Here is a 27,597-nt window from a genome sequence, read left to right on the forward strand (position 1 = left end):
GGGATGGCGTATTTCCAGGTTTTGAGGTTTTTACTTGAATATCTTCTATTTATATCAATTTTATTTAGGACATATCAATGCATTATCTGAACAATGAATATTGGATTCAGAATGTACAGTTTTAAAAAATGCATTTATAGTGAGGAGCTAAACAGTTTAGAATTTTGTAATTGGCATAGTAACTTTCCTGTATTTCTTGGAATTGTAACCAACTAGAAAAGCATATTACAGAGTAAAAAACAGTTACCTTTTTATATTGTTTGGAGTATAATAATAAAATCTGATCTAAAGTCAGAAAACACTATGCAAATATGAAACATTTTGAACATGTGATATATGCCAATTTGTGCTCTTCTTGTGAGGTTAACCACATTGTTTGCTCAAATTTAAACAAAACAGCCCCAAAATAGGTCAGAACAAAATACAAAAGAAACTTCTACATGTATATTTGCACTCTACACAGTACTTTTCTGATTTAATCATCTTGAGATATTAAACTTGTAATGTGATAATCTGATTTAAATAATCATGAAAGCACAATTCTGAATTTTATTGTTTCAGAACCTGTTGATTTGGTAATAATCATTAAGGTACTATGGTTCAGTAACTGCTAGTTGGTTACAATGTTTTCATATGGGAGCCAGAGATGGAATTTTTTCTTCGTGGTGGCAGATGTGTACATCTAATTTTATTCCACACAAAAACACTGGAGAGCTCTGAGACTTAAGGTACCCCTCCCTCTATGACATTTCCTGAAAAGGTATGACCTGCATATGTTAAAATGAAATGGGAAAGAAAAATAGTCAGGTGACATCAGTTCATATTTGGAGGGGATTTTTACATTCAGGAAACATGGTGTGAAAAACCTGGGTACTATACTTTAAGTATTGCTTTCAGTTACTGTAAATGCTTAATATATCATAATTTAATGCTGTTATTTAGGAGGAACTAGGCTGACTCTGATGCCTTACTACTGGAAGAAAAAATATAAATGGGGAGATAATGTTCTGCGCGCTCAATACTGCAGGGTTCTGGGCTTTTCATTTTGAGATGCTCCCACTGAATAATATCATCTTGCTGTTGAAATTGGTGGGAATTGAACTCTGATTTATGAGATTTAATTTTGAAATAGAAGGAAAAGATGTCTGTACTTCTAAAATTCAGGTATAGTCAGAGATCATTTTGACTCCTTTCTTTTGCATTGTGTTGTACTGTGTTGCCTAATTTCCTGTCCGTCTGTGTTTGTCATTCCAGTTGGTTAGGCAGTTAGCCCCTTTGAAATTGATAAGTTTGCATGCATACGCTTTGAGGTGAACCAGTGGTTAAGGACATACTATAAATTCTATTCTGGGCTGTTAACATGATTATTTTGTGTTGTGGCATTTCATGCAAACTGTCCAACTTCTCCTTGTGGCAACTCAGCTCCCTCCTTTTTAACCTATGCATATTAAAGATTATGGTACAGGGTAAAAATAGAAATGGCAGACAGAATTTTGGGGTTTGTGACATGGACTTGGAAAGAGTTAATTTGGGAAGGGCATGCTAAACAGTGGCACTAAAATTGATTCTGACAAGAAATACCATGCTTTTCCTGACACAAATATTGTCAGAATAGGCCATTAGACTTCAGGTACATATAAAACATTGCTTTTAATGGAAATTTTAATGTTGTTGTAAACCTAGTGATTTACAGTGAAACATTGATGTCTATTATCTCACTTTCATCTTTTTAACCAGTAGTTTTATAAATTCTGTATCTCTGATCTATTTTTTTACACACAGAGACTAACCTATATTCGCTAATAAAAAAGTCATTTAAAACCGTTTCTCTTGCTAAACAAGTATTATATATTGTTTATCTGGCAAGAGAATGCCATTGCCACATATGTAATGATCTAGTTGAATAGTTTCTAATAGGAAGGTAAACCTTCTAGCATCAGGACATCCCTGTCACAGTATGGGAGCAAGGGAAGGAGGGGCTCTTTGAGTATATATTTGGAGACACCACCCCTTCTGCTCATATTCTGCCCAGATAAACCTTTGTCCCTGCTTTGGGCAGGCAATGAGTCTCCAGAGTGGGTTTGATCTTATAATTGTCATGCCCCATCTATATGAAATTTACTCTCTCTGAAGGAGACCAAGAAGTGACTTTCATTTCCTGTTTTTAAATCTTTACTTTAGAACTTTTTTCATCGCTAGCTTACAGTGGATTATCTCACGTGTGTAGGGATACTGCATATAAAAGACACTAGATAAAAATAAAATGTACTGTTACGTCTTTCATTTTGAGGTTCCTTCAAATCTTTGCTCCTATAGGTAGTTATTTACAGTAGCTAGAAAATGTTAGCAGCATAAACACCTCATATAATGTGTCTCCTTTTTTTGGACTGCCCTACTGTGGTTACTCAGACAGTTGTACTTGTGCCATGGGCAGCAGGAGTCAGGACAGTATTAGGTGTCAGCAGGAACGGAGAGGGGAAAAAGTATGTACTGGAATGAGTGATGGGCTTCTGTCTGCTATCAAGAATTGCTCCATAAAACCGTATGGTGTTCAGTGACACTGTGAAACTTGGCAGATAAGGCTAATTTTGTTTCTTTCACAAAACATCGCATTGCAAGTCATAGAATTCTCTCTAAAAGGGGTCATGGAGAGTGAAATTTCCAAGTTGGATAGCAGAAGCAAAAAAAGTCCTAAACTTTTCCTCTGCCCAAATTCTCTCACTTTCACAGTCTTTCTTCTCAGAAGCAAAAGCAAGCACTTCAGAAATGAGTAGCCTTTTAAAAACATTTCTGGAGAGACTGTAGGCAATAGTAAAATGGGGAAATAACATGACTGCCGTTTAAACTGGGTGGAACTCAGGAAATTTTGGTTCTATTCTGGCTACATCACAAGCTCTTTCTGTGACCCTGGGCAAGTTCTTTGATTTAATGGTGCTTCAGTTCCCATCTGTGAAACAGGAATAGTAATATTCTTCACATTACAGGGATGTTGTGAGGATAAACTCCTTAATGTTTGAGGCGGTCTGTTCACTGTGGTGCTGATTGCCCTAGAAAAGCTTAATAAATAAAATTAACTAAACAACGCTAAAATTCTTTAAGTCAAAGAAAATGTATGAAGTGAAAATAATGAAAAGCATTTCAATATGCTATACAGGGACTAGCCTGACCACTCCACAGATCTTTGGGGATCGCTCAATGCCTCTACCAAATAAAGATGAAAAAACTCTGCCCTTATCTATGCATAGACTAACACTGTTTCTGAACTTGCTGTACATGTGGCTTTCAGCAGATTCAGGTTAGCAGCACATGCCTGTCCACTGTGGATGAGGCAATATTATGCGTTTTAAAACAATGTTATAAAATAGCTATCTCACTGTATGTCTGAATACATTAGCCTGAACCAATTTTAAGTATCTACTGCAGTTTCAGAAAATATTGTGTACAAGATCAAAGGAGAGCTTCTCTAGAAGTACGAGTTGAATATCTGTCATACGTTATTCCTGAGTTAAACTTTAACACCTTCATGGCAAGACATCCATAGAGATTTGTGGGAGTTCAAGGTACTCAGTATCTTGCAGGATGCGGCCCTCCATTAGCCTTTTGCAGAACAGCATGAAAACAGCAGCAGCAAAGTACAGTGCCTAGTTGAATGACTCTGTCCAGAGGTGGGGGGAGAGAATTCCTTTGAAAATTAGAAGTTAGGTGTGTGAATGTGTACAGAGAAATTGTCGTATGTGGGGGAAGCATTTTGTAAAATCTAAAGTCCTATCCAAAAATTGAACAGTGTTTCCTGACACTGAAACATTCAGCTTATTCATTGCAGTTGAAACCAAAGTATCAAGTAAAACGTAGTTTAACATAAATGTACTGTTCTCATTTTATTTGATTACAAATAATCAGATCAACTGACAGTATTTTAACCATCTCAGTAGGTTTCTGTAATAAAGGGGGAATGTCTTAATTATTATGAATTCACAGTTTTGGAATCTTTATGTATAATATTTCTGCGTAATTCCTTTTCATAAGCATGGTTTCAGACATGCATTGTGTACACGCTGTTTCCACAACCCATCAGGCTTCACTGTTGCCTCAGTACCTCTGATTCAGTAAATCAGATCATAGGCAGCATGCTGTCATATAATAAGGTGTCTGATCCTTATTACCAGTTTGTTGATGCACAGACTCCTTCAAATTGACCATTGCAACACATGGTTTCCCCTGAAACTAGCTGTGATAATTAGCGTGGCTCTAATGAGACAGAATGTCACTGATCTTGTGCTGAACTGTCGAGTATCGACGCTACGGATGGGAACTGTCAAAGCCTGCCATCTGTGACAGAGCTTGGCTTATTCCATTTGCGAGATAGAGCATGCTCAATAGAATGTTTTTAAACAAATGGTCCATTTCTTCATCAGGGCTCTATGTTCTGTTAAAATGGAAGACCTATTTTGTTAAACTTTTTTTTGCTATGCTAAGCCTATTAGGACATCAAAATGTTAAAAATTTTGAAACCAGTGTAATATATTTATCAAGCTTTGTTTATATGGTTTCCCTCCCCACCCCCTTTATTGAACCTAGTCATTTTAAAACTAACCATGAAGATGCCATGCATCTAGTTTTAAACAGTGAAGACGTTTGCAGATATGAGCCCCTTCCTACATGAAACAGGAGCATTTGCAAGTTATATGGAAGAACTGAAATGGTCAGGACAGTAGGATTTCTAGACTCCTGAGATCAGTACAGCATTTTGCAGGGCTGAAAGTCCAGCACTGCTTATCATTCTAAAATATGCTTTGTTGCTTTTTATTTCCTCCTCCTTTGGCAGACCACACAGGGCTTGTTCTGAAGAACATTTTCACTAATCTGATCAGGCAGCCAAATACGCCGGGAAAACTGCTTTAATGATCCCACTAATTACCTCAAGTCAATATGAACTGTATTATTAGACTGAGGGAAAATATTCCATTAGGTCTCCCCCTTGGGAGTTTCTCCGCTTTGTGATGTCACTGAAGCCTTCGCCCTCTCGCTTGTAATTAATTTTATTTACACACGCAGGCACGCACAAGGTCACACCTGCACAACCGGAGCTGGCCAGGGAGCTAGTGGCACTCAGGCTTAATCAGATCTGTCATAATTACCATTCTGCATGTTTCTGACACACGCTGTGAAATATTTCAATTTAACTGCCGCTACCAGCACAACCAGATGTAGTGTGAGTGTGGCTGCATTGGAAATATTATTCCTCAGGATAAACTCTCTCCTCCTCCTTTTTCCTCCCACCCCCTCTCCCTTTTACAGCTAATGTGGCACAGAAGCTGATGTATCCTGTAAATCTTGAATGCAGCGCTAGATTGATAACAGCAGATTAGACAGTTTAACCACAAACAGCTTGTTCATTTTTCACAAATGAAAACCACATGTGGTGTAACTAAAATTTCAGGCCTTTTTTTGTTGTTGTTGTTGTTTTGTTTCCTCCCCTCCCCCCTTTTTTAAGGTGTGGTTTTCCGTGTAAAGAAGGTGAAATCAAAGCCTGTTTAGGAAAACAGACCTTGTCTAATTTTTCAAGATAGTTTTACTTAAGGTCATTTGCTCAAGACTTTTATTGGAAATCCTCCTTGCTTACATACACAAATGAGACAAGAATATGCTTTTCATCTCTCATTCTTACTTTTTAATCTCTGCTCGCCTTTTCTTAAATATGTGCTTCTAACATGATGTTTTACAAATGATGATGCTAGCAAATTTCCAGTTTAGATTTTGAGGTGTCAAAAACTTTGACAAAAGAAAAAAAAGCAAACTCTGATGGAAAAACTCAAATGTTTTCAAGAAAATGAAAGATAGCAGAATTTTTTTTGTCAACCCCCAATTTTCAAATTAGATTGAAAAAAACTGATGTAGTTAAAGTTTTCACCATTGTTAGATTAGTTCTAAGTGGACATTTTAAAACTAATGATCTTTTTGGCTATTTTGTTCCATTTCGCAATCGGTTATATAATTTTGAGATGTTATTTATAAGGATTGAAACAATTCTTATAACAAGAAATTTATATAATGGATAGGAATTAAACTGAATAGACTCATTGGATAGCTGTGACTGGTAGATGTATGGGTATACTCTCAAGGTGAGTGGCATTATACACAATACCATTTTCATCCAGCATATCCTCATTTAAACACTGCTTCTAAGTTAGGTGAACATTTGTCCTGAATTAGAGGTTCATTTAGGCTATGTATCTCATTTAGTAGTGGAGTGATTGCTTGGGTAGTATAGGAGCTGTGACACAGAGTAAAATATTCAATATGAGCCACATGGGTGGGTGGAGGAGAATTTCTAGGCTGTACAATGAGTGGAATCTTAGGGCCAGCCAAGTTTCACATAACTCAGCATACACGACAAGTCCGTCTGACCTGAATTAGAACTGCTGGAGGGCTGCTATAATGTATATGGGCTGTTCCTGGCAGCAGTAGTGCTGAAAGCACAGCTAGGAATCAGTGGGTGTCTCAGCCATGTCCCCTTTTTTCCAGCCATTCTCACCACTTAGATAGCAGGAATGGGCAGTGATAAAGGAGCTTATATGCTGACTATCACTGAAGGATAACCTAGCTATGAGATGATCCTAGCTATGAGATGTGCCAGCTGTATGACTAGAATCCCCCAAGGGGGTCGTGTAGAATGGCTGCACCAATGAGGAACTTGGCCCAGTGGATGCATCAGAAGAATCCATGTGAAAAAACTGTTGGAGGTTCTGGCGATATAACTAATTCACAATTCAATTGGTGATGGAGTAAAGCGGAGGATAAGGGGAGGATTCAGCTGAGAAGAGAGAACAGAGAGAGGTTGAATTGTTTAAGGTTTCTACAAAGGTTCAGAGATCTTGCTCTCATCTCAGAAAATAGCTGAAACACATCATACAATCTGAAGGTCCCTTAATGCCAATAAAAAAGTGTGACGCCTTCCCCCCCCCCCCCCCCGTTGTTTTTTTAGTTGTTATATTTTAAATTTTTTCCTGTTTGGGTAAAGAGTTTTGGCTCCCCACTTCCGAATGCATAAATCAGCTCTTCCCGAGGCAACACCTGCTGTCTGACTGACGAGATGCTGTTTCTGGCAGGATGAATTTTCTTAATGTCTCTTCCTATTTTCTGTATCCTCACCTTCTGTTTTGTTTCCCTTTTGTCACCCTTGACTAATTCCCCAGTAATGTCTGTCCTCTTCACGTTATTATGTTTCCCTGTTTCTCTTTTACACCCACCCTTACAACCAACTCTGCCTTTCTCTCTCTCTCTCTCTCTCTTTCTGTTCCCCTCTTGCCACATATGTGCACAAACCTGCCTGTGAATGTCACCCCACCTGATGTGCATGCTTATTTTGTACAAGTATTCTCTACCCCAGCAAACATTCTCACAATCGCCCTCATTTCATTACAGCAGAAGCTCTCCTCTTAAAGTGCCTCTGATTGGCATTGTGCGTACTGTTCTGCTAGATACACATGCATCAGGCAGTAGAGAGAGAACAGCCCTAGTCAGAGGCATGGCTGATTTTATAATCAGACAGGTTGGTGCTGCATCCATATTAGAGATGGAAGCAACACAGCAATCTGTCAGTTCAGTTCAGAAAGTGTATATGTGTTCAGGATCACTCTTTTCATTATCTCCCTTTTGACCACGCATCAGTGACTTTGGGCCTTCGCGTAGTAGATGTGAAAAAAGAGGCTCATAAGTGTATTAGTATATTATTTTGATAGAAAGAGATGAAAAACAGAAAAAGCCACACTGGTATTAATGATACTATACTAATGTTAATGATACACTGAGGGTTAGATGCAAATATAACTAAATATTCTGAAAAGAAGTTAAGGAGCTAGTGAGCCTAATCAATAATGACCAGAAATAATGACTAAGTACTAGATTTAACTGAGGATTTGTTCAACTCTTGTTGTTTTCTATACAGTTTGAGGGAAAGTAGTGACCAGGGAAATTATTTATGAGACTGATAAATTTGATTGTATAAGTATATTAATACAGCGAGGGAATTTCCGTGAAAGTGATAGTATTGGCATTTTGAGAAGCAATTTGATAGAGATTGATAGATCTGAATTAAAGTGAATAGGTGGAGTTGGAGGGTAGATCTTTGTTCATATTGCAGAATTTGGATGAGACACATCCAAATTGTTCCAATGAATAAACTAATACAAGTTACACAGTAGGTGGGTAGGAATACCAGCTCACAAATGTTTATCCAACGTGACATTCAGGGATCAATTAATCTTTATTTTGTATAGTATAATGTTCTTTGACTTCTCAGGTTAAATGAGGGTGGCCTTTGAGAGGCAAATACAAAAATCAGTGGAACCTTATAGGCTTAAAGTTGGAGAAATATTTGGACTATGTCCTCAGTAGACTTATCTAAAGCTTTAGGCCCCAGTGAAGGAAGGTATTGAAACATCAATAACTAAAGTGGGATTAATTCACATGCTTAGGCCAGGTCTACAATAGACCTAGTAGCTCGGCTTAAGGTACGTAGAATATGTAGTTGGAGTTGATTTACCTTAAGCTGAGCTTAGCAGAGTCCCCACAGTGGGAGGTAGATGGGAGCAAACAATCCCATCAGCTTCCCTTATTCCTTGCAAAAGAGGAGTACTGGACTCCAGTGGGGCAGCCCTCTGAGTTTGATTTAGCAAGTCTTAACTAGATTTGCTAAATCAAACTCCAGAAGGTTGTTCTCAGCAGTGGCAAGCTTCCTTTTAGTGCAGACAAGGTCTTAGAGTTAGACACATGCTTGAGTATCCTACTGAATCAGGATATTCATGTTGAGCGTGTGTAATGGGGAGTTTTGTAGATACAGGAACTTCTTCCAACTATATTCAAAACAAAACCAGCTCAAATGTAACTTCATTTTTGTTTTTTTTAGTTCACCTTTAATGATTTGCTACCTTGATTTAATAAAAGAAGGGAGTTGACCTTGATTCACTTCATTAGCCTTCAAGTAGCACCTACCTGCTCTTGATTTTTAAGATTTATTATCAGACTATTCACTTGTGCATGCAACACCAAATAAATGCCATTGGGTGGAAATAAAGTGTAAGAAAGAAACCATACCTGGATCACCAACACCAGATGAGTGACTCAGCAGTGGAAATATTAGAGAAGATGCATTTGTGAATACATCCAGAAGTGATGGTGCGAGTTGGTAGGCAGTGTCATTAGCTACAAAAGGGAAATAAAGATCCAAGCATTAGCCTTTTTTAGGGGCCTTTCCTCCGAGCTTGTATTAAGGTTCACAGACCAGAAGCAAAATACTTGGAAACACTGAGGAACAATTATCATAGGCTTTCCATGCCTGGGCCAGCCTGAATATGAGAGAACAGATTATTCCTCTTATTTCATTTTTGCCCAGTTTTCCACTCTCCAAGTCACTATGTGTTACTACAGGACTTTTCTTTGTTGTATGTGGGATATGTTCTCATCACTGTCCCCTTCTCATCTCTTTGGAGTTTTATCATCTCTTAATATGTGCATTTTAAAGGAGTTCTAAGGGGCCTTGAGATAGAGAACTTGTCAAGGCCCACTAACCTTGTCTGTAGTAAGATTTCTGTATCTGCAGAACCTAAACAAGAAAGCAGGTGAATATTTTCTTTTTTCCAATGTTCCCCCTATTGTCCTATTTTAATAGCATTACATACCATTTATTCAGAAACTGAAAGCCACTGAACATACCTTGTTCCAAAAGGGTATATAGAGGCCATTTTTGTTCCAGAATATTTAAATAGGACAAGAAATAATGGGCTTAAATTGCAGCAAGGGAGGTTTAGGTTGGACATTGGGAAAAGCTTCCTAACTGTCAGAGTATTTAAAAAATGGAGTAAATTGCCTAGGGAGGTTGTGGAATTTCCATCACTGGAGATATTTAAGAGCAAGTTAGATAGGCATCTATCAGGGATGATCTAGATGGTGCTTGGTCTTGCTGTGAGGGCAGGGGACTGGACTTGACCTCTCATGCTCACTTCCAGTTCTAGTATTCTGTGATTCCAAATGTCTGATTTTAAATATGCATTTATGAAGCTTTAAAAAAATAGACAGTTGGGTCAAAAATATGGCATGTGATAAATGGAAATATATTTTGAGACATGCACTTTTTGTGGGTGATGAACGTACTGGATATTTCAGTCATTGAATGTTATGGTTAAAAATGTTTTGAAAATTGGAGGAATCTGGACTTGTTCTGTAATTTGTAGTTCATTTTTCTATGATCAAGAATGAATTTCTAGACAGAAGGGGATTATGAGCCTTTTTTAGTTTTAGGGTGTTTGTGTTTGTTTTTAAGAACAACGTGTAAGTTATTATGAAAGTAGCTGTTCTGTCCCCAAGGTCTGTTTACTAAAGGCACTTCCAAAGAAGCAAATGTTAAACCTCAATAAGTAACTTAAGCTAACAATAAGTGTTTATTATTGTAAGTTGTTAATGTAAAATGGTTTGGAAAAATTGCCAGACCCCTTCTGCTGAAGACAGACTGTTGCTTAGCTCAAATATAGGTATAGCAGCCAAAGAGAAATGCATTGCACAGTCAAAAAATAAATATATGGGTTACTAAGCATATTGTTAGTTTTTTCAGTTATATGGAAGAAAGCCATGCCATTGCAGTGAAATCAGGCCCATTTAAATGCAACTTTTCTCTTCGCTGTATGTAAGGGATATGGGATTGTATTTTCCAGTCACCCTTTTTGAAACCCAGTAACCGATTGTATAGCCCTGCACTCCAAGGGGTAATGTTCCAACCTAAAACAGACTTTATTAACAAATTGGCAGTTTTTCCTTGTTTTGATTTTGAGCACATTTTTGTCCAATGTAGTTTGCGCTCACACTGCCATTTGTATTGTATGTGTGGAAGAAAAAAGAATGAAGGAAAAGAAAGATAACGCATCACCTACCTTTTTTAATAATCCATTTTTTCTTTTCTCTCTTTTTACATATGAATGTAGTTGCATTTTATGTAAGATTTGCAAAAGAATGCTTATTATATTTTGATTAGGGCTTGTGCCTATCATTGCTATTTGTATTGAAGGGAAGAAAAATATAGTTGGAAGAGGGAGAAAAAGGTGGAGGAGGCTGAGAGATAGGGAGCTAAGTTTGGGGGCAGCTCTTAATTTAGATTACTTTTTTAGCTTAGTACAAAATGGGTTGCATAATTCCACTTTTAGGCACAGAATGAGGATTTAAGAAAAAGAACTTGAATTCTAGCCCATAAGTGTGTGTGTTCATGGAGTGTACATATCTGATAGCTGTAGGCTTTGATTCTTCTCCACAGGACTGATGTCTTGCCTTGGTGGAGCTCCCCTGATTTCCTTATGAATCCAAGTAAATACAAGGGTCTGCCTACACAAAGCAGCTTGCAGAATCAGGACAATAGCCAACTAGCTAATAATGTGCAGCTTATTTCTTTTCTTTCTCACTTGATGGCTGTAAATGAATTTTCTACTTTTAAAAATATTCCATATCCTTATTTGGTGGCATTTTACTAAGTTTCTGGCGGACCAGTCTTGAAGATGTAAACATTTCCCCTCCAGTCCCATGCGTATTTTGATAAATACTAGGGGGAAAGTATACCATTATGTACCACAGAATATGGTTATATACCAATATTAGTTGGGGGGTGTTTTCATATGGAAGGGAGGGTGCAGTAAGAGATTACAAGTGCAAGATGGTGTGTCTGGTTAATAGATTAAGTACCTCAGGAAACAGAAACATCAGTTTCTTTATCCTTCCCTAGCTGAGAAGAGTCCCTTTAACTTTGAATCTTACCTCTCTTCCCACAAGCCCTACACATTTGTATACTCATACCCAACAGTTTTACTGACCGATACAGATGCATTTATTATATTTGATCACAGCTGATCACATTTAGACTCACCTCTGGCAACAAAAGCCAAAACAGGAGATAAAGAAACCAGCCTTTTTGGCAGAAATGATCCAGTTAAACTATGGATTGGTACAACTGAGGAGTTAATAAGTAACGAATCAGTCTTCTAGTGATTCATTCAAGCTGTAAAATATGTGCATTGATGCCGTTAACACTTCCATGCAAGCAGTTTAAATGTCCTGATTTAGGTCTTGAAAAAATCCCAGTAGCTGATGTAAAAGAATCAGTCTGTTTATGTAATAAACAGCTTTAGTCCAGTTTTGGACTGGAGAAAGGTTAAAGAGCAGAGAAGAGACCCTCAGGTTGTCTCTATTAAAATTACATTTGTAAGATGGTCTTTTTATTGTGACACCTCTCATCGCTGCTCTATTGAAGGCCTACACTCAAGAGGAAACATGAATTCTTGTTCAGCTGGATCAATGGAGGTCATATAATATACTGAAAAGTAATCTCTATTCACTGAATTACAGCTGTTCTGATGGATCAGAAATGAATGAATTTTGCCCACTTGAAAGTAGGAATAAGAAATCCTCCGGAAAAGGCTTTATTTTCCGGAGAATAACGTCTAGACTGGCGCTTTTCTCCGGCTTTTCCCCAAGCCGGAAAAAAGCGGCAGCCATGTTAATGCAAATGTCGCGGGGGATATTTAAATGCCCCGCGGATTTGCCTATTCCAACGTGCTACATTAGCATCCCTTTTCCAGAAGGGATGCCAGTGTAGACGAAGCCTCAAAGTATAGTAGGGGAGGATATGGCTGTTATGGGTTCATAAAGCAAATAAACAGATGGTCAACAAGATTATATATATGTTTTTTTTTAACTTTAAATACCTTTGCAAACCATACTGAATGACAGGTGAAATATATTTGTGTCCACAAAGTCTTAAAACATGAGGTATAAGCCTATGGTTTTCCTGACATGCTGTTACGGCAAGGAAAAAATAGTTGGAAAATTCAGTGCTGCAACAAGTGCTGCAAATGTGTGCAGATACAGGGAAGAAGGAGGAGACTGTACAGACAGAGCAAAATACAGTATGAGAAAATAGATAATTAAAATGTAGTTCAGATTTGGATAACTCAAATACTTTAGATGCTAGAAACTTCAAATTTGACTTGTTTAGATGAGACATTTTTAAAAAATGAAACAAAGAAAACTAGTTTTAATCAGTTTTAAAAAATTATGTATCCTTTTTGTGTTACTGGTTCTACACTTGTGCAGCCACATTTTATTTTCATATAGTGCATTTCTGGGTCCTGACCACACTTCCCAAATGAGGACTGGGGTAACATTACTCTTCTTTAAGTTCTATACAGTATACTAGTTTAGGCTTGTTCATGAGTTTCCAGGAATTAGTCTGGCCCCTTTCTACCCTCACCACAGATTTTTTCATCCTCTTACTCCTTGTCTGTATTCTAAAGCGGACTGAGGGTCACAACAAGCAAAATCATTTTTGCCATACTTTTTCCCCTAGGAGCTAAAGTTTCAGGGGCTTTATTTCTCAAACAAGGACCACTTGCCAAATTCCTCTTCTAGTTCCCCCATGTCAGAGCAGGCTAAGTGGAGAAAACCCAAAGTCAATATGTGCTGTGACCAGTGCTTTTTTTGTGATGGTACTACCCAGTACGCAATACCGGCGCCTCCAGTCAGAGCTTACCTGGAAAGAACAGAGAGTACCGGCACCTCTGCAATGAAAATGCAGCTGGGTCTTAGAGTACTGGCACTTTTTTTTTTAACAAAAAAAAAAAAAACACTGGATGTGACTATGTGAACATCCTCTACTGAGAGCAGGAAGGGAGCTTTGTGATGGTGATTTCAATGGACTTTTTCACTTTGCAAAGGGAAGAGGTTCACAGCACCTACAGTTTATTGTGGCTTTTCTATCCCATTTCCCTTACTAGGACTTCAGAAATACCTGCACAAGGGAAGGGCTATTTTCCTCTGCTCTTAAGACTGTAAATAACATCTTCACCAAGTAGAAGCCTCCAGGGCTAGGATCAAATTCCCCCTTTACTTTAGTCCAATTCATCTCTAAAGATAGGGATCCCAGTGTGCCAAACCAGTTTCTTGAATTTCCACTGCACTTCCTCCAATTTACTTTGGAGAATAAAGAGTACTCAAATGCACCTCTGTCTGCCTCTTCTCCACCCCCCGCTCTTGGGCTAACACCCCCACCCACCCACCCTTGCCCACACACACACACAGGAAAAGTGACCAGATGTCTGATGGAGATATCTACCATCCCCCAAAGAGCAAAAGAAAAAAATCCCTCCAGATTCTCCTTCTATGAGCTCTTGATCAGTCGTTTCTGAGAGCCCTCAAAAACATTTCTGCCACTAGAGAGAAGATGGTTATGGGCAAAACCATGATGCATCCGTAAGGAGAAGGTGAACAAGATAAAGACAAAATATTTCTTATACAAAGCTAAAACAATTTGCTGTTCCTTTGTCAAATACACATTTGCAAGGAGAGGAAACCATGGTGAATTCAAATCAACAGTAAAGAAAACATCCCTACTGTTTTAGTGGGTGGATCCATATATTCTAAGAGCTAGATGGTGAAAACTAGGGCAGCTAATTCAGGGTACATCTACACTGCAGGCTAAAATCGAGTTAAGATATGTAACTTCAGCTACGTTAATTGTGTAGCTGAAGTTGAAGTACTTTAACTCGACTTTTAGTGCTGTCTACACATCAGGAAGTTGAAGGAAGAACATTTTTCCTTTGACTTGCCTTACTTGTCATGAAATGAGGGTTATTTCTTCCAAGTAATGGGCTTGCTCTGTAGACAGGCACTCTGTTATTTCAAAATAGCATGAGTTCTTTCAAAGTAAGCGTGCAGCATAGATATAGCCTCAAGGGCGAGGCTTAAATCTTCGTCAGCAGATAATTCAAATCTTATGCATGAGGAAGCTCGATAAAGTGACCAGACAGATATGTATCCCTTGCTCCATCATAGCCAACTAGCCATCTCAAGAGAAGGTGCTCTTTTCCATTCCCTCTCTCAAAGTTAGCAGAGAAAAGGTAAGTCTTATTCAAGGAGGAAGACCTAGACACTGGGCACCATAGACAAGCTTGTATCAAGGAAGACTGTCCAATTTCTCCTTCTAGATCAAACCATTAATGGGACTACAGCTAGAACTGCCTTTATTTGGAAATAGGCTTTCAGGTGTCAGAAAATTTCAAAGGTACATTCATACATTTTCAGTCCATAAGGAAGCATTTGTGATCATCTAGTGTGACCTCCTGCGTAAACCCATAGGATTTCACCCAGTAACAAGTAAAATTTACATGGTCTCAGCCCAGAAATGAATTTGTGATTAACTCTAACTTTTGACTACTTGTTCTTTTTACTAAAAATATAATATCATAATTCTCAAATACAAAATTCATGCAAACTGAAATGTTTTATATAACTTTCAAGTTTATAGTTCACTTTTATGATATTTACTAATGTTGTAGCAATATACGTAATAACACTTTTTTGTTTCAAAACACTATGTACAAATTTGGTTATTCGGAACTCTGAATATCTAGGTTCTGCTGAACACTGTGAAATCACGGTTGAAGGGTTTAATGGATTTTCTAATCAATGTAGAGAGGAAATTCATCCTTATCAATTTAAATGTTGGGGAGTCTTTGATTACATTATGGAAGAATCTTCTCTAGCAAAGATTATTCTTAAGAACTTCATAACATTTAAAGGTTAATATGTTAGGTAAAGAACAATATCTTAAGACAAACATTTTTATTACAGGACATGAAGGGATAGTTCTGATTAAATTACATGATTATTTGAATGGGAAAGAAGACAAAGTGCATCATTTCTTGCCCTCAACTTTAATGCCTTTAATCAAATAATGACCTTCTGGAAATAGTTAATTTTAAGCATTTGGAAAGATCAATACCACTTTGCCACCAAAAAATGGTCCAGATGATGAAATTTGATGTATTTAAAGTATCATTTCACCCTTTTAACCTAGTAAATAATTTAAAATGCTTTCAGTACTCTTTTGCCACCATTATGTATCTTGTTGTTCAAAGTATTATGACTTCTTTTTCCAAAAGCAACCTTCCTGCAAAAAAAGAACTCAAAAGTTAAAGCCCGAGGAAAACATATTCACTGTAATAATACTTTCCACCATGTGTTTCTTCTTTTCTCTGCAGGGATTATATCCTCATAGCTCAAAAAGAAATGGAAGTATCAATGATGATTAATCAATCTATTTTAACAAAGATGAGACTTGTAAAACACGTTGAATGATTCAAAGGGAGAAAGTCAGTCTTAAAAGTTTAGTTCATCAGTTTACATCTATTGTTCTGTCTTTAAGCCTTTGTGTTAAAGGTGAAGGATTTTGGTGGCTCAGACGATTAAGAGCCCATTTTACCCAGTTTATAGAACATTGTTATGAAATTACACTTGAGTGCCTTCAGCTTTGTAAATAAAAAAAAATTGCCCTCTATTAGCATGTTTGTGGGCAGATTAAAAACGGTCTTCATTAGCATAAGTAACACTTACAGATTCTTTTAAAAGTAGAAAATTATTTGCTGAATGATAAATTGTTAGCTTTATAGTTATTGCTGAAAATGTGCTCATTCAAAATGCCTACTGTAGTTTAGTTTATAATACTGAATTTTTTGTTTAGAAGTACTGTTTAATGGATTATGTGCTTAATCCTTATTCGTACTGGATGCAGAAATGTAATTCATGCTTTCCACTAAAATCTTTTGTATCAAATACCTCTCTATTTAGGCTGATTTCTTCTCATATCATATAGATTTTATACTATATATCCCAGAGATTTCAACAAGATACTCATGCATGTAATACATGAAAGAAAACCTTCCTCATATATATACACACACACACACACACACGTTTTGCCATTTAGTATTTATTACAGCTATTTTTAATATGTATTTGATTCCGAGTTAGTTAATACAGTAGAAATCTGACATTTATCATTAACAGATTTACCAAACAAAGAAGTTTAGTTGTTCTTTACTGAATTCCTTTCCTTTTATACTGATTATGTTCAGCACAGTCAAACATAAGGTGATTGTCCCCTAGCATGCCACAGATCGAGAGGGATTTGCATAACAAATGTTCATTGGTCGCAGAAAGGCAATCCTTCTTGATTTTAAAAAGAATTGGTACTTACCCCTTCCATGTTGAACTGACTTGTATCAACTTCAAAAAAAAAAAGTAATATGAAAACCAGAAATTGTTATGTTGGAAAGGTAGGAGGCGAGAGTAAAGGAGATGGTCAGGATTTGTATTTAAATGTGGTACAATTAAAATGTTCACAAACAGACATCACTGGGATATTGAAATTAGAACTTCTGAATTTTTCTTTAAAATAAGAATACAATGGTGTGAGTTGTAGACAACAGTATTTGTCATTATCATCTTTGTGTTTGCTTTCCCTTATTCCTACAATATTTTGGCAGTTTCTCTGCTTTCTAATGTCTTGTGTTTCTTTAATACAATCCTAACAGAGAGCAATCAGAAGACCTATATTTTTAAATAGTTAGGTTTAATGTATTTTTTTAAAACATTTTTTTATTTTGCTTATTGTAGCAAGGCCTTTACAGATGGTTCTTGGTTACTCTAAAGTGCAATACAGTATTTCCTTTGTGGCAGATGGATTTAAGACTTTTAGTTCTCAATAAATGTAGGTTTACAATACATAACTTTACAGGATTTGTGTTGTATATAACAGGTTTGAACATATTATCTCAGAATTCATCTGCATGGCATTTTCAGCTTATCCAGGGCCCATGCTAGTATTTTAAGTAATAGGGAGAGCATAGTGATTGATAGCAGCTAAAGGCGTGATTTTGAATAGAAACAAAGGTTTTAGAACAGAAGGTGTCACATTAAACTTTGTCAGTTTGAAAAGTAGTAACATCCTGAAAGTTCTACAAATGTATTTACATGTGGCTAAATGTTTATATTTTGTCTTATACCTTCTTTATATTCAGCGTAATATTGCCTGGCAAATGTACTATATTTAAAGTTTAGGTTGTTCCCATGGATGTTTGGTTATTTTTTTAGGCTTGCTGTTTTTTAATTGGCCTAATTTTTAAAGGCTGCTTCTTCACTGTTCTTTGTACACACTAAAGAACAATTGTGATCTGATTTGAGTAGTGAGTCCTTTGCAAATTACCTTATTGTCCTATAATTTGGGGAAGCAATAAAACACAAAAAAGCTTTGAACCAAATTCTGCCCTGTTACACTGGTGTGAATAAGAAATACTCTGATGAAAGTCAGTAGAATTCTCCAGATATATACCATCATAGAAGGGCAGAATTTGACTCTGTTGGGTTCATGTCTAAATTTAAAACCTACATTAACTACATAGGTTCATGTTTTGCTCCAAGAAAAAACAGATTAAAAAAGTCATAGGTTTTGAAAGTCCATCCTATTGTTTATCTAAATGCCATACAATCATTTCACATATCCTTTCTCAAAGTGTTGAATTTTGCGATCAAAGTATTTTATCTGGTACAGAACACTGAACCTGGAAATATGTAAAATACTAATGACTGTTAAAAACGTCTAAAAAGTGGAATTTTGACCATACAACTTCTGTTAGTGCCCATTTACCCCCTGCTGCATTTAAACATTAATACAATCAGGCTTTATAAATGTATTCAGAAACAGATAGTAGTGTTCAGTCCATTTTTTTTTTTAACCCCTGGTAATTTTAGAAGAAACAAATTAGTTATTTCCATATTGCCACACAGATGTTGCAGCAAAATATCTATCTGCTCCTTTTTAAATATGTGAGGAATAACATGGAAAAATTCGATATTTTTGTTAGAATAGCAGTCTATGGCTGCAAGTTTAAATAATTTGTCAGAAGCATCTGATTTCAGTGTCTTAAAATCACTGCATTTTTTGAAAGGCTAAAGAGATGTGCTTCTATTTACAATTCATCAAATTATTTTTAGATAAACTAGAAGTATTATTTTAGGGCAAAGGCTAATAGCAAACTACTGGAAATGTTATGTTCATCATGGGTAATTAATAAAAATAAGAATCAATCTAGTATGTATAGAAACACTGAAGTGACAATATGAGGAAAAAAATATTTTGCTAAGTGAATCAAAGCTCTCTTTCTGAAATATCTGTTAAACCACCATAATTGTGATGAATCTTTTCTAAAGAACATCTGTGGCTCGCATGTTCGTTAGATAGAATATGCCTGTGTTTTAATGGACATTTTCAGGTTAAAAAATGTCCTTGTTTGTGTTACTTACACCTTTAGATGACTACCACTTGATTATTTTTCTTTTTCATTTCCTATCATATAAATAGGCCATATCAGTTCCATTTTCTGCTTCAGGAATGGGAAACATTGTAGGCTGCAAACATTTGAAAGATAGTTTTCATTGGTTTATTACAATTTTCAGTATTTTTATTAATATTAGGGTTGAAACTTTGTAAACAAATCAGTATTGCCCATCAGTTTAACTGATGTACAGTTTTCCTCTGTCCGTGGAATAAGTGGAAGACTGGAAGGAGCAGCATGATGCTGAGTGCATGTGTGGTCCCTCATATACTAGGATGATGTAAGGTTGTTAGGAGAAATGCAGAATCGGGTTCACTTTTCTGCTTTAAAAAAGGAATTGTATTCTACCCCCATCTAGCATGTGCTGGACATCATGGCATATGTGCTAAGGGAAAGGTCTATATTCCTAATCAGCTTCCTAGACTATTTAGCTGGTGATACACTGGACACCACAGTGGCCAGTCTTTCTCACTAGCACTCTTTTGAGCAAGAGGTTGGATTTCTATCCTGTTTTTTACACAAAAGACAGTTTTCTAATACATTGTCTTCTCTACCCAATATACTTATTGAACACAAATCTAGACTTGGCCCTGTTTAAGTTCTCAGTTTCACAGCTGTGCTACCACCACTTTTATTTAAAGCATGTATTTTTCATTATTTCCATACATTTTCTTCCATATTTGTTGTTTAATCTGCCACCTGTGAACAAGACTCTGTATTTGAAAGTTTCAGCCCTCCAAAGAAAACAGGGATGAACTGAATTATTTACCTCTACTGTTTTCTTTAATATTTTTTAATTAACTTCTGGACAAAGTATGCATGGAACCAAGAGAACATAAATCTCCATTATTAGTGTAACCACGGAAAATATAATAAACTGGTTTGAATAAATCATGAATATCTGAAGAAAGAGTCTAAACACTTCTGAATTATTTGTTGGTCCAACAGAATATCATATTCTTTTTTTACAGCACTATGAAATAAAATTGCATAGAACTATTTTTTTAAAAATCCTTGAGCTAAAAAATAATTATGAATGGTATATACTTGTAATGTTTTCTGTCTTTGCAAAATGTGAAGACAGTTACAAAGAAATGAAAAATTGCTGTGCACTATATTAGCCAGTTCATCTCTGTTATTTCTTTCAAACATCAAATACAAAGGCTGAATGTATCCCCAGATTTAATGTTAAGGTATCATAAAAAGCAGTGGCTAACTCTTCAAGATAAAACTGTGTGTCTCTTTCTGAAGCAAATGTAGCAATTGCTAATTTGGCATGGACAGTCTTTCGACACACAAATAGCGGTAGTCTGTTTGCCTGGAACATGTTTGAGAATTGGAATGGGTGCAATCTTAGATAATTGCTATAATCTAGAAATTGTGTAAAGGACGTGTTCCTTTCAATGTCTATGAGCATATCCCCCTTTTAAATCAACAATATCAAATATAAAAAAGAGTTTGAATTTAAAGTCTGTTTTAAAGGGAAAGGGCCTGAAAGAGAAAAGTTATCACCTGAGGTAAGTTCACCTGCAGAGCCACCTCTGTACATAGCAATGAGGATGATGATCTGAAAGTCTTACAATGTCTCCTCAAAGGATTTCTCTCTCTTAAAAGGACATTATGGTAGTTCCTTTATCATAATTATTTACACTAGGCAGATCTCCACATAAGACATATTTTGAAGTATTTTTACTCTGAATAAGAAAAATTGTCATGCTAGAATTAGGGGGGAAAGTAGCAATAGACATCTACCAGCTACTAAAATATATTCTAAATACCCTGAAATGGGTATTGGCTTACAAAAACAGAAAATAGAAGAAAAAACATACTGGAATCAGATGAAACAGAACACTAGCTCTATATATCTGCAGTATATGAGGGATTCTGCCTTGATCAGTTTTTTTCTTAATGTCCAACAACTATGTGAAACTACTGAAAACATGTAATGCAGAAAGTTCCCATTTTGTGATGAGCCTGTAAAATAACATAACATAGATTCTTGACACAGTGGTGTTTACTTTAGATTTCAGCAGAGGCCTTTAGAATGAATGAAAGTAATTTGACTCTGTGGGTGGGTGGGTAGGCGGGGATGGTTAGGCAACGTTAAAGTACAAATTCCGCCCTTTACCCCTGTAGAATTCCCATTCACTCCAAAGGAAAAACAAGGAGTCCTGTGGCAACTTAAAGACTAACAATTTTATGATGACTTTTAGGGATTGTAAGTGACCAGTTGACTATCCGATAAGCAAAAGCTTATTGGATAGTCAACACACTAGTCGACTAGACTCTCCTCTCCCCTTCCGCCCCTCCCCCCCGGCCTCTATCACAAAGAGGCAGCAAGGGGGAAAAGAAAGGGGGGGGCTGGAGGGAGCCAGCTTAAAAGCTGCTTCCCCCCAGCTCCAGCTCAGTGGTAGGGGGCAGGGGCGCAGCAGCAGCCAACTTTGAAATGTACAAGAGTCCCCAGCGGGGGCTCTTGTACATTTCAAAGGCAGAACGTAGAAGTTCTTATTGACTAATCAAATAGTTGATGGAAATCCCATCAACTATTCGATTAGTTAATCGAAATTTAACATCCCTAATGACTTTAAGCTTTTCTTTTACACTTCCAAAGCCAGTATAAGCAAGAGCAGAATCTATCCCTTATTAAATAAGGAAAACTAATATTTTGATGTTATCTTCCAGGGGTGGCTCTGTGAATTGTTACGTTGGAAGGAAGATCCCTCACCAGAAAACAGGACCCTATGGGAGAATCTTTCAATGATCCGCAGGTTCCTCAGTCTTCCTCAGCCTGAACGAGATGCCATTTATGAACAAGAAAGCAATGCAGTTCATCACCATGGTGACAGACCGTCCCACATTATCCATGTTCCAGCAGAGCAGATTCAGGTTAGTTTACCTTGGCCAATCCAATATAGCACTAAGTAAATAACACTTTAAATGCAGCAAAGGAAATTAGTATTTCTTTTCTTCCTGCCAGACTAAATAGAGGCTTCTTAGTAAGTGATAACAGTGCACTGCTCTTTTCCTTCACAATTAAATGGAGAGTGTGAACACACACTTCATTGTTTTAAACTCATAGACCTGGTGGGTCAAGTGTATCCAAACGGAGGAGAAGGAATAATTAATGACTTCGCTTAGATTTTCATAGCTAGGTTCACGTAGTCTGTTGGAAAGTCAGAAAGATGGTGTTACTCTGTTCAGTTCCGATAATTACATAACCCACAAAATGGAAGGAACTGATCATTTTTAAGTATGGTCTTTTAAAATCCAAGTACCGTGCTCTCAAATCCTTAAAAGAATCATTCATTTCAAGCAGAACTGGAGGGAGGGGGACCAGATCTAATTCTTCATCCCATTTAACCCCAGTTGAAACTTGGGAGGAGTCAATGTTTGTTTGTTTTTCCTTTAGAGCCCCTCTCCCACCACGCTTGTGAAAGGAGAGCATAGAGGCGCTTTCTTACCAGGCCTGCTGACTACTGGACCTTGGCTGGGTGCTGCTCCTCAGGTGAGCTGGCACAAGTTAAATGTGTCAGGGAGGGGGGTTTTAGGACCCACTCCCGGATAACCAAGAAACAGTATATTGATATACTTAGAAAAGATACACTCACTGAACTAGCCATGGTAGGCCTCAGAATTCACCTATGGAAGAAAAGTTTTCCCTCTGCTCCACTGCATCCTTACACATGAACCAGATAGCTCATAAACTTCTGAGCAAGATAGACTATTATGCTAAATGTAGTAGAATAGTTCCATTGTGTCCATTTGAACTGATGAAACTATTTAATGCCTTTTTATTAAAGATCTGGTGTCAGCCTTTAACTACTGCTCCAAAGAGCAAAAAATACCCATAACTTTCAGATTTCCCAACCTCCACTGAAGCTTAGTGGATCATTTGTATTACCAATATGGAAAAATATTTACAAGTCTGAAGAATAGAGTCATCCGGCAGCCAGAAACAACATGAGTGTGTATTAAAGATAAAACAAACTGAACAAGACAATCCCTTAGGATATTGAGTACCAAAATAATTGTGAAAGCCTAGAAACTTACTGTTTGATTTAGCAAAAAAAGCTAGAAGAATATTTGAATCAAGTAGTAAAGCAACATTTGTTTGAAAATGTATATTGTTTTTAATAACATTAGTTCTTAAGGGGATAAAAGGAAAAGCTTATGCACAGTATAAATATTCTAATATTACGCCGCTTGCTCAGCTTGGCTTGCTTTGTGATAAAAAATTATGTCCTTGATCTTTGCAAACGTTACTCATATGAGTAATTGCATTATACTATGAGTAAGGGTTGCAAGATTGAGCATTTTGTATATGTATTTACAGTATGGTAGGTAATGTGTTTTTATATGCTGGAATTGTTTGTAGGTGCATCAGTTGGGCAATTAATATATATGCTTACTCTGAAAGATGTACATAGGCCATGATTGTGAAAAGACTTAAGCATAAAGTTAAGTGGTTTAAATAGGGGCATATGTCTATTTGGAATGAATTACGGTGCATAAAGATAAGAATATACATACGTATTAGCAGGACTGGAGTGCTAATTATAGAATCTATATCTAAATTTACCATTTTATACGAAAAATTTAAATATTCTATTGGAGAAAATGGAGATATGTCTGCTGTTTATTTTTAAAGCAATAAATTACACCATATGACAAGAAACTTGCTGATCCAAAACATCTTACAAAACTATTCTTTTTGTGTTGTAAAAACATAATTCTCAACAAAAGCAGTGGCTGATGAATTCACTTTTGATTTAAACATTTACTTATATTGTGCTGTGCTCCAGCCGGTGATGAGAAAAACATTTCTGTCCCTAGGGCTCAGTGTATCACCTTTTTAAAGTCTTTGAATTCCTTGCTTCCAAACCTTCATTTTAAACTCTTGTTAATTATTTACATCATGATTTGTTTTATCTCATTCCTCTGTGATGTACATCCTGGGTCATTTTATTGCTTGACATTTTGGAATGTTGGATGTTCACTTATAATAATTTCAAAATGCCAAATAAGTTGCATTATTATCTTAACACTATAAAAATATGAACTCATTTGAGGTAAGTAAGTATGTTTGTTTCCAGTTTGCAGATTGGGAAATTGGAACACAGGTAGGATACAGGATCACAGAAAAAGTTACTGTCAGGGTGACGAGTTGTTCCCAGCTCCTGATTTTCTTGTCCTTATCTAACTAAGGTTTTAAAATGCCATATCAGAATATTATTGCTAATATATCCTAACACGTTTTTAAGTCTAGTATAGACTCTAACGTTGAATTCTAGGTTCACTATAGGCTACAACTCACCACATTCAAATTAGCCTAGCTTATTAACACTTATTTTAAGAGTCAAGTACAAGGTAGCACTTTCTACCACCATATCTTCAAATCTTAATCTAAACAGTATTTTGAGTGTTTTACTGGTATTCTTCCCCTTCCCTTCCTTTACCACCTATTCACAGAGAGGAGAACTAATTTGTATTTTAATTTTGATTCACTTGGATGTGGCAGTGGTGAGTCTTTTTTCAGATCTCCAGGGCCATTCTTTTTAGCTTTGCAAATTATATTTAGGTATCTGGATTTTGGGGGTAGGATACAAATATCAACAAAATACATTTACCAAACGATTTATTTTGTCTTCCAGCAACAGCAGCAGCAACAGCAGCAGCAGCAACAACAACAACCAGGTCCCAGACTACCGCCAAGGCAACCAACAGTGGCATCACCAGCTGAATCTGAGGATGAAAATCGTCAGAAACCCCGACCACGAACAAAGATTTCTGTGGAAGCCCTGGGAATCCTACAGAGTTTCATACAAGATGTAGGTCTCTATCCAGATGAAGAAGCTATCCAGACTCTCTCGGCTCAGCTTGACCTACCCAAGTACACCATTATCAAGTTCTTTCAGAACCAGCGGTATTATCTCAAGCACCATGGGAAGCTGAAGGACAATTCTGGTTTGGAGGTGGATGTTGCAGAATACAAGGAGGAAGAGCTGCTTAAGGATTTAGAAGACAGCATTCAAGACAAAACTACAAATACGCTTTTTTCAGTGAAACTAGAAGAAGACTTATCAGTAGAAGGGAACACAGAGATTAATGCTGATTTGAAAGACTGATCTAAAAAGTATTATTTTCATTCAACAGTGCCACTGGTATTCAATAATGAAATGAAAAATCCATCTTGCGTTGTCAGAAACCTTTCATATTCATTGTTTGGTCAATGAATCTTCCAAAACTTGCACAAAAGTTTGAAAAAAAAAAAAAGGATAATGCAGACTGCACTAGATGTTTTACTCTGTTTTACAGACTGCTTCGCAGAGCTACAGATGAAGCGTTGAGGATTGTTTGATATTAATTTGTGTTCACTGGATACACTGTGGTGTACCCAATAAGCATGATACCAGTGATTTTGATTCTGGAGCCTTCAGACAAGCATTACAACTTTTGTGATTTGTTTCTTTTTTTTATTATTATTATTATTATTATTATTACTGTAACACTCCACACTTGGTCTTTGGAAACTCACGTTTATTTAAAAAAAAAAGAAAAGAGTTTGTTACTTTTGCTCTATTGTATGTTACAAAAGAACTATAGACTGTGGAATGCAGTTTAAAGATAACATATGCCAACAAATGCCTTGTATTATATGGCACTGCCGTAATTCAGATTTGTTTTTTGTTTTGGAAATAAAGGTCACTGTATTTTTTCCATTCCCATTGTTACATGATTTTAAAAAAATGAAAAGAAAATGTGAAACACAACTTAGTCCTCGTTATTTATTTGTAGATCCTGCAGCATCATGTTGTAATTAATTTTTTTGGAAGTTTCCGTTAAATGTAATATTGCTTCTCTTGTTATCATACTGATTTTTTTTCTATTTATAAATGTATTTTGATGGGCAGTAAAACAAAGTGTCTTAAAAGTTTTAAATAGAGAAAATGTGCTTTACACAGTTGCCTATAAAAAGTGCTCTATGTTATCCAAGCAATTCATACTATAAGCTTCACTCTTATTGTTGTATGCAATTTTTACTATCATGCAAATAAGCTTAGGTAAATAAAACTAATAGATCACCTTAGAAACTTATGCAATTAATGTGAAAATAATTGATGTTTGCAATGTGTCTTCCTTTGGTTTACAATCAATTTTAAAGCTACAGCTGTATAAATTTTCTGTATAAAGGTGTATTTCTTTTTTATGAGTTTATTGCTATGAAAACACCAGTTATTTTGTTACAGCTGGCTGTTTTTATAAGTGTATCACAATTTTCTTTATGCAGAAATGTTCTGACTAGGAGTGGTTATTGACTGTAACTACACAATTAAAATTGTTTGTATGGTATGATATGGCAGCGTTTGTCTGCTTATGTGTATATCCTAAAGAAATATCTCTGCTTTAAGTGCATGTTGTAGCTTCTTGCCACCACTTTAACTGAAAAGTAATCTTCTATCACAAACAGGCTTTTTTAAATTGCCTTAAAATTTGAATATAGTAACATACTTTAAAAAGAAAACATAGTCGGACTATGAAAATCATAACCTGTCTTTACTTGGTTAAAAACTTGCCTGCCCAGCAGAGATAGCAGGATATTACTGAGTCAAGAGGCTATCAGGCAAAAACATATTTACAATTCCTGGCAGTAATGCACATATACTAGATGCAGCTGATTTTATTTTATGCTACTTGAATTATGTTAAGTGTTCCTTACACTAAGGTATAATCTTTAAAAAGACCGTAAATAGTCACAAAATAAATAGGATAAATGGCCTTGTGTACAATAGTCCCTTACTAGGCAAAGCATTTTTAATTATCATTAATAAAATGGTTGTTAGAGCGGTCATGATTAGAGAGCATTGAATTCATGCCTACGCTTGTATGATCTGTACTGGGGAGGGGAGTTCAAACCACACAGTTGAAAGTTGCAGCATAATACTATACCTAGTTGATTAACCAAAATAAAGTGCAAAAAACCCAGCGAGTTCCATTTTTAATGTGAGTTAACAAATTCAGTGTAGTCATTCTAAAATGACCAAAACTTTAGAAATCTCTCCAAATCTGATTTGCCGAAGTGTAACTAGGAGTCTGTCATTTGGGCCATTGAAAATTTCCCCTTTGCTCTAGATGTAATTCTTTAGAGAGACATGGGGTAGATAGCAAAAGAGCAGTTTGTCTGCATGCTTAAAAGGAGTCAGACACAACAATCTGCGTATTCCTGGTCTCTTGGTACGTGATTCTGCTGTCGCTAAGGAAATTGGACACAGCAATAGCAGTTGGTGGCCAGAAATCACTCGAGCAGCATTTCTGCAAACCACTAGCATAGACCAGCAGAAGCCACTGTTTACACTAGTGGAACTCCCCTTGGTTTCAAGCTGGGGCAAAT

At 36.5% G+C, this 27,597-nt stretch overlaps 1 protein-coding gene across 10 annotated transcripts in view; it reads left to right on the forward strand.

Moving 5' to 3' along the window:
* SATB1 (SATB homeobox 1) overlaps positions 1-26,561 on the forward strand; it is a 111,333-nt gene extending 84,772 nt beyond the window's left edge. For 7 of the 10 annotated variants that reach the window (XM_075922093.1, XM_075922097.1, XM_075922098.1 and 4 more), the window contains 3 exons: positions 21,891-22,094; positions 22,618-22,713; positions 24,860-26,561. In XM_075922093.1, the coding sequence (XP_075778208.1) occupies positions 21,891-22,094; positions 22,618-22,713; positions 24,860-25,333 (774 nt within the window). In that variant the 3' untranslated portion in view covers positions 25,334-26,561. The remainder of the gene's footprint in view (positions 1-21,890; positions 22,095-22,617; positions 22,714-24,859) is intronic. The other 3 variants (XM_075922094.1, XM_075922096.1, XM_075922095.1) reach the window with 3 other exon arrangements.
* Positions 26,562-27,597: the final 1,036 nt, after the last annotated feature.

This window comes from Pelodiscus sinensis, chromosome 2 (genome assembly GCF_049634645.1).
Source record: "Pelodiscus sinensis isolate JC-2024 chromosome 2, ASM4963464v1, whole genome shotgun sequence".
Classification (NCBI taxonomy): Eukaryota; Metazoa; Chordata; order Testudines; family Trionychidae; genus Pelodiscus; species Pelodiscus sinensis.